This window comes from Solanum tuberosum, unplaced genomic scaffold (assembly GCF_000226075.1).
Source record: "Solanum tuberosum cultivar DM 1-3 516 R44 unplaced genomic scaffold, SolTub_3.0 scf00276, whole genome shotgun sequence".
NCBI classification, from domain to species: domain Eukaryota; kingdom Viridiplantae; phylum Streptophyta; class Magnoliopsida; order Solanales; family Solanaceae; genus Solanum; species Solanum tuberosum.
In genome coordinates this window covers 412,105-420,369 of record NW_006239203.1, presented here as the reverse complement: position 1 = coordinate 420,369, position 8,265 = coordinate 412,105, and the positions used below count along the sequence as shown (strand labels likewise).

General features: G+C 34.3%; 1 protein-coding gene across 1 annotated transcript in view; it reads right to left on the bottom strand.

Annotated features, from left to right (window-relative positions):
- Positions 1–7,547, bottom strand: part of LOC102606138 (kinesin-like protein KIF22) — a gene marked incomplete at its 5' end in the record, with an annotated part of 14,527 nt that extends 6,980 nt beyond the window's left edge. Inside the window, 8 exons of the mRNA XM_015314086.1 lie at positions 1,973–2,010; positions 2,144–2,359; positions 3,324–3,485; positions 3,740–3,924; positions 5,198–5,304; positions 6,924–7,079; positions 7,197–7,280; positions 7,388–7,547. Of these exons, the coding sequence (XP_015169572.1) occupies positions 1,973–2,010; positions 2,144–2,359; positions 3,324–3,485; positions 3,740–3,924; positions 5,198–5,304; positions 6,924–7,079; positions 7,197–7,280; positions 7,388–7,547 (1,108 nt within the window). The remainder of the gene's footprint in view (positions 1–1,972; positions 2,011–2,143; positions 2,360–3,323; positions 3,486–3,739; positions 3,925–5,197; positions 5,305–6,923; positions 7,080–7,196; positions 7,281–7,387) is intronic.
- Between the last annotated feature and the right edge of the window lie 718 nt (positions 7,548–8,265).

The window sequence follows — 8,265 nt, the reverse complement described above, 5'->3', positions numbered from 1 at the left end:
AAGGTGGTGAAAAAACTAGACAAGCTTAGAAGGAACTTCCTATGGAAAAGCAATAAGGAGGGAAAGGGTTATAACTTAGTCAACTGGAAGAATGTTCGTCTTAGCAAAGAAAGAGGAGGTTTAGGGATCAGAAATTTGAGGCTGCAAAATGAAAGCCTTTTGATGAAATGGCTATGGAGATACACTGAGGAAGATGCAGCTCTCTGGAAGGAGGTTATAGTAGCAAAATATGGAGAACTAAATCCCTGGTGTACAAAAATCACCTCTGAACCATATGGGGTGGGGGTATGGAGGACAATCAGGAACCTATGGCCACAAATGGAAGGAAATGTGTATATTAAGGTGGGTAATGGAAACAAAACTAAATTTTGGAAAGATGGTTGGATAGACCAAACCTCTCTTAGAGAACTTTTTCCAGATTTGTTTCTAATCTGTGAGAACCCTGATGCTAGAGTGAGTGATTGTTGGACAGAACAGGGATGGGACATATCTTTAAGAAGACTACTTAATGACTGGGAGGTGGAGAGGGTGGCAGCGCTACTGGAAAAACTAGCTGGAATGATTATAACTACAACAGCAACAGACAAGGGACAAGATCATGTGGAAACATAGCAAGGATGGAGTCTTCTCAGTCAACAATGCTTACAAAAAGGACTACAGGGGATGACAGGGTCCCCAAAATATAATTGGAATTACTTTTGGAAGAGAGACATTCCTACAAAAGTAAAGTGTTTCACCTGGTTAGTGATAAAGAGAGCATGTTTAACAGAAGAAGTTCTACAAAAGAAAGGCAGACAACTGGTTCCTAGGTGTTTTTTGTGCAACTTGACAGGGGAAACAAATAACCATCTCTTCCTGCATTGTAAGTATTTGACAGGGGAAACAAATAACCATTTCTTCCTGCATTGTAAGTTTACTGCTCAAATTTGTAACTTGTTTCTCAACATCACAAGCATGAACTGGACAATGCCAGAACATACATCAGATCTGTTGAGCTGCTGGATTAGGAGGGGAGGCAGTAAGAGTCAAAGAGATGGTGGAAGCTAATACCATCATGTGTATGGTGGTCAGTCTGGAAAGAATGAAATGGAAGATGTTTTGAAGATAGATCCAATCCCATCCACAAAGTTAAATGGAATTGTATAGTATCTCTACTTTTTTGGTGTAAACAGCTTTGTACTTATCCCTTTTTGGAGGTAGCCAGCATACCCTTAATGCTAAAGAATTCAACCTTAACAGTTTCAAAAAAAAAAGAGATCGATTAAACAACTCCCATAAAGTAAGTCTTAGTCGTACTACCTAAGTTACGCTAGACGTATGAAGAAGTCTAATTGTGAATATTTGCAGAATCTTTGATGTGTTTTACTTCAGAGCATGATGTCGTTCTTGTTTCAGTCCGCGAATGCAGGGTATTGTTTGACTCTAGCTATAGGTCAGAGCTTCTATTGTGCTGCTTCAGAGATCGATGGTGAAGAAGCTCGAGCTAAAGAGGTCTCCTGTTTCAGTTTGACATTCATTAAGCAGCTTAATTAAATGTAAAATCTATTTACATTTTTCCACTCCTCCAGTAGCATATTCAAACTCACTTCATTTGAATTCTTCGCGTTCCTTCACTTCAGCATACGATCCACTCGAGTATGCCTCTCTGTTTGCCATCAAAGTTCTGTACTTCCTTTTTTTTTTTTGGCTATTTCATGTTAAGTTTCTACCATAAGCATCACTGGATGTGGGACCAGCAATTTAAGTATTCTGTTTTTGTCAATGAAGAATTCGAACGAAAATGTTATATTAAGCCATCAATATCTTTTACTTGAAGAAACTAATGTGTAACAGTGTAAGGTAGTGTACCCATTTCAGTTTCATCTTTAATCCCAACTTGCAGAACATAATATTTAACATGCAAATAAACATAGGCTCTAAGCATAGGTCAAACAGTCTGACATATAAACATTCAGCTAAGATGCATGCTTACCTAGGGAATCTTTAAGAACTTGCGTCAGCTTGCTATTCCTGTCAGTAAACATTAGGATCAGGATCAGCTTTAAGTTAATGGTGAAACTTCTATAATTATTTGTCTTGGATTCTCATCCACTTGATTCTGTGAGTCAGGTACTGGTATCTAATGCCAGATTTGTTGAGTTACCTGTAAGGTATGTGCCGCTTTTTGCTTTGGAGGGCATGGATGACATCTCCAAGGGAAGAAAGTGAGAGATTTATTGCTTTTCCCTCTTCAAATCTTCTCCCCAGTGCTTTTGTTTTTAGGACACGTTCACTTCCTCCAAGGTCGACCATCCACAGTTTGTTTGTTAACCTTCTCCGTTTACTAGCACTAACGCTGGAAATTGATATGCGAATCATGCTGTATGGAGCAGACAGGGAATTTGTTTAGAGTTTTGACACCTTTGAGATCTGTGATCTATATTGTTCAGAATTATCCTTCAAAACCTGGAACAGATTCAAGATAGCTGCATAGACGTGAGCCAACGTCAGCAGAAAGGAGGAGAAGACGGAAGGCTGTATTCAAAATCTATGTCGGAATTGGCCAGTGCAAAGATAATCATTGATGCTGGGAGTTTGGATAACATAGCGTCCACGGAGATGGTAGATCAGTTGGGGCTGAAGCCCTTTTAAGTAAGGGCCTCATCCAGAGCCCTATCGAATCAGATCAAAAAGGGCATGAGCGGCGGGCCCTATCTCTTTATCAGGTTCGTGTTTCTAATCATAGTTGTTGAATTAGGTCTTGGGCCTAACTCACACCCCAAAAGCTAGCTCAAAGGGAGGAGGATTGCCCAAGTCTTATTAGGAGTCCACCCATCTCAATAACAATCACTGTGAGACTTTTGTCATTCTTCAATACCCTACCTCATGCCCAGTGCTTAGCATTTGGTGCGTGGACAATTTTAATTTCGAGGGCCCAACATTGGATGAAACAAGTCCTGCTCTGGTACCATGTAAAGTTAGGTCTATAGAATTGATTATTGCCACCTAGTGCAGTGTGAGAATTTATAACTGAATGGCAAGCATTGTGGAAAACTAGTTTAAAATTTCTGATGTACAAGAAAAAAAAACAAAACTTAATTCAACATGATATTAGAGTAGACAGAGATCCTGTGACCGAATCTCACCGCCACCAATATCAAAAAGAATTTTCATGCGCTTGACCCATTAAACAGAATCAGAAATAATAAATGTGTGCTCTCTCTAACAGCTTAAGCTTTTAGATGAGATAGTTGCACACTTCAACAATAGTCATTTAGCTGGACTTGATAAAAGTTAAAAACCTTTCTACTATTCATTTTTGTATAAAAAATGAATTGATTTACCAATGAGATCTGCTTGATGTTCGGTTGGAATTTGTAGAAGCAGTGGATCTGAAACCACATCCTAACTTGTACAGTCTCATGGCTTGGTTCAAGTCATTTACTTGGATGGTCACAAGGTTTTCAATCTCGGTCTCTCCATTGGGATGTGTTTGTATTGATAGACTGCATGCAAAAATTATGATTTACATGAGAAAGTAGCTAACCTCGTCGAGAAAGTAGGAAGTTGACCAGAATTAAGTATTGATCGTACAGTTGACTAGGTTCATTTGACAAGAATGACAAGTTGATGCAAGAACTTGCATCAGCTTGCTATTTGTCTCAACAATAAACACTAGAAACAGTGGCCTTCAGTGTCAGTAAAGCATGCAAGCTATGCAATCAAACAATAAAATTAACAAGTTAGTTCTGTGACTTACCATGGTGGTAAAGGGAAGATTGACTTTGTAGTCTGACTATGTGGGGTGAGGAGATCTTTTAAATAGCCCATGTATATCTCCAGCATACTGAAACTGAAGAGGAATGCATGGTTACTGTCCGCAGTGTGCTTAAAAAGTGCCTCAATCGCACGGGGCACAACCCCTGGAAACTCCTCTGTGCCTTCCTGGCAGGTATAGTTACCGAAAACATTGTACTTAGATAATGCAACAAAATGCTTTCCAAAATTTTATAGTAGAGACTCTCTAGATATCACCTGCAAATTTTCCTGACCGGTTCTCATTTAACTCTGTGCTGTTAGTTGAGTAATCCTAATAAACCGTTTGTTTGGTTATATTATAATGTATGAGTTGTTTGTGTAGTGTTGTTATGCAGTGAATACTAATGCAGAATTTCTTGTTTACCCTTGGTAGTTAAGGGCATTCTTGCTTGTAGGTGCTCTGATTGATGTATCATATTCCACACTCTATATGGTATAAAGTAATATAACATTTGGTTTCTGAAATTAAACTCCGCATAACTTAAGATTATATTAGTGGTTTATTCTGATTTCTGAAAACCAAACATGGTATAAGTAATATATTTTTGATAAGATGTTTTGCTTTGCTTGTTAAGTAGTTGAGGATATACCATTGTGAATGTTTTCCCTGTGCCGGTCTGTCCATAAGCAAATATGCAGGCGTTATAGCCATCCAGCGCGGACTTGATAATTGGTTCTATTTCTGAAAACACCTCACCTGCCATAAGAAACCAACAATCAGGTTTGCATAATGAACCAGAGAAGCTATCTGCATTTTGTGTTAGTTGCAATATTCAGTTTCTTTAATCATCAGTATTGAAGAAACTATGACACCTTGTCTATGTCCTGGATTGGTTCATCAAATTGAAAACGATATTTCGTTTTCTTTTCCACAGAGAATTGAGTACTAGCTCAGTAATATAGCTAAATGAAGGATTTTTTAATTTAAAACAATTAAGAGCACTTGTCCCCAACTTCAAATGAAGGAAAAAACTGTCTTATTCTAGGAATGTTCATCCCTTTAATGTCATGATTCAAAAGGATGCTAAGGAATTGGTTCTCATTTAACTCTGTGCTGTTAGTTGAGTAATCCTAATAAACCGTTTGCGTATTCAATTTGGTTATATTATAATGTATGAGTTGTTTGTGTAGTGTTGTTATGCAGTGAATACTAATGCAGAATTTCTTGTTTACCCTTGGTAGTTAAGGGCATTCTTGCTTGTAGGTGCTCTGATTGATGTATCATATTCCACACTCTATATGGTATAAAGTAATATAACATTTGGTTTCTGAAATTAAACTCCGCATAACTTAAGATTATATTAGTGGTTTATTCTGATTTCTGAAAACCAAACATGGTATAAGTAATATATTTTTGATAAGATGTTTTGCTTTGCTTGTTAAGTAGTTGAGGATATACCATTGTGAATGTTTTCCCTGTGCCGGTCTGTCCATAAGCAAATATGCAGGCGTTATAGCCATCCAGCGCGGACTTGATAATTGGTTCTATTTCTGAAAACACCTCACCTGCCATAAGAAACCAACAATCAGGTTTGCATAATGAACCAGAGAAGCTATCTGCATTTTGTGTTAGTTGCAATATTCAGTTTCTTTAATCATCAGTATTGAAGAAACTATGACACCTTGTCTATGTCCTGGATTGGTTCATTAATTGAAACCAATATTTCGTTTTTCTTTTCCACAGAGAATTGAGTACTAGCTCAGTAATATAGCTAAATGAAGGATTTTTTAATTTAAAACAATTAAGAGCACTTGTCCCCAACTTCAAATGAAGGAAAAAACTGTCTTATTCTAGGAATGTTCATCCCTTTAATGTCATGATTCAAAAGGATGCTAAGGAATAGTCAAACAATACCATCCAAGTAATTCTAGGAGTCTTCATCCTTTTTATTTTTTTATTTTTTATCTTTAATCTATTAAACTAGTAGATTATTTGCATTTTGGGGTTTCTTTTATCTTGCTGCAGCATACACGTTTACCTTCAATACAAGTTCATTAACTTTCTAAGTGTGATTTTGCTTTTGTCCTTGACCTAATTGTGTGATTTGTTTTGTGTGATTTGTTTTCTGTGCTTTGTGTGATTTTGAGATTCTAACCTTAATTTTAGTTTAAATTGGCTCGAATTTTTTAATGGTCATAATTTATGTTCCTAGGTGTGATTTCACCTAGAAGAACGTAGATTGTCACTATTTTGAATTTCACATTTTCTATCAAAATTATTTTGTAAATCAGAGAAATAGAAAGACAATGAGGATTGTCAGTAACAACATCGTCATAAAAAATTATTCCATCTAATATGGAGGAGACAAAATTGATTTAAGCACAGATAAAATCTAAGCGCATTCTCAAATACAGTTTAACTTTTTAATGGTGGCAATATTTGTTTGAAAATTTTGGTGGTTATAGTGGGGTGTTATTATATATGTATACTATTTGATGTTTAGATGCCATTTAGCTAATTGTATAAACAAAAGAATAGTTTAATGATTCTGTGTACAAAGAAAAACAATTAAATTTAAATTAAAAAAAAGAAAAGAAAGAGTATGAATGTAAAAAATGGAAATATCGATAGTCTTTTTCGTGAAGTTATGACCATAAGTTCATAAGTAATGGAAATCATTTAAACAAAATATTTTCCTTTTATGTATTCCTAACATGAAATTTATTATGTGTATGACATTAATGATGATTATGATAAATATTTTAATATTCTATTGCTATACAAAATATTATCAGACAAATATTTGAAGAGGATTGTTAAATATAGGAGTAATTTTACAAAGAGCATATTGCTATAATAAATGGTGTTATTTTAAAAAATAAAATAAAAATGGGTTGAGAGAGAATCAGACACTAAGTAGTATATGCATAATTAAGTAAATTTTCTATTACAAATAAAAGAAATATAACTTTATAAGGTAATTTTGTATAATTAAATGACAATTTATTTAGTAATGAACTCTATATAGTTGCTACAGAGAATGTTTTTATTTTAAAATAAAAATGATTTATATTACCGAAGTAGGAGGTGGTAAATTAAAAAAAAAGATGTAACGAAAGAAAGTATGGTGATGGAACAATCGGGTTTCAGTTTAGTTGATATAAATGTAATTAAAAGAGAGTACCTTGTGAGGAAGAAGGATGGAAAACCTTGTCAAAGCTATAAATTTTGGACTTGTTGTCAACCAAATTTATGATCATTTCATTTGAATCCAAAGCTTCAACTGACTTTTGATTGCCAATGCTTATGGGTCTTATCCGACAAGATACTCGAATATTACCTGAAACACTAGTGTTTTTTCTAAATGTAACTTTTAAAGTATAAAACTGCGATACGAAATGATGATCATAATAATTTGTTATCCTGCATTTGAAATTTGAATGAACAAGTCACTAACCTTTCAAGTCGAAGAGGTCATTAAGAAGCTTCCTCCTCTGTACGTTAAGTTTCTTAATGCAATCATATAATACTTCAACTTCACCTGATATGCATGTGATGTATATGAGATAAACTTACACAGCCAAAATCTATAATGATGAATTTACCTTTAATGCTTGAAATGGCAGCCTCATTATTACTCTTTTCATCATCTGCTAGTTGTTGATTGCAGGGCCTTCATTATTCCACGAACTGAATCCACCCACTTACAAGTTTGGTGTGTTTTCATTCCCATCAGAGAAGAATGAATTGATTCATTAAGAGATCTCTCATTATTACCATCTTCCAACTTAAATAATATATGCTCTTTAATTGGCCATCATAGGAACACCCTTTACACAAATAATTCTATCGATTCATAATTTATGTCATCTCCATCAAGACACTACATTTATTTTCAGGTGTCAATAATACACATGTTTGGATTTTGGGTTCTTGACAAAAAAAAAACATTACTCAAATGTATGATTGACCAAGAGAGAAATAATTCACAAAACATAGTAAATGTTACTCCCCTTTCATTTTATATAATAGTTTGATTTCACACCAAGTTTAAAAAAGAAAGAATTTTTTTTGAAACTTGTGGTCTAAAATAAGTAATAAATCTTTGTATGACTATAAATCATTTTATAAGAATAAAATAAATATTTTAAATTAAATTGTTACTTAATATAAAAATATGTTATTTTTTTTAGATAACCTAAAAAGAAAAATAGTCATATAAAGTGGGAAGGGAATAATAGAATACGAGTTAGAGAAAAAGGTACTACTTGTGTTTGGTTGAGACTTGAGAGTTGAGAGAGAATATAAGGACGCTAGTCGGGACCCATTTCATTAGGGCATATGTTCCTCTTATTTCTTTAAAAAAAAAAAGCACATATAAATAAAGAAAATTAAAATTACTCAACAAGTCCTTAATTTAGTACCAAAAATATAAAATCAACTTGATATTACATTATTAAACAAAGAATTTTTAAAAATTTCTAAAAGAATTTTTAGTCTGTTTCTGTTTGGTAATATAGGTCACT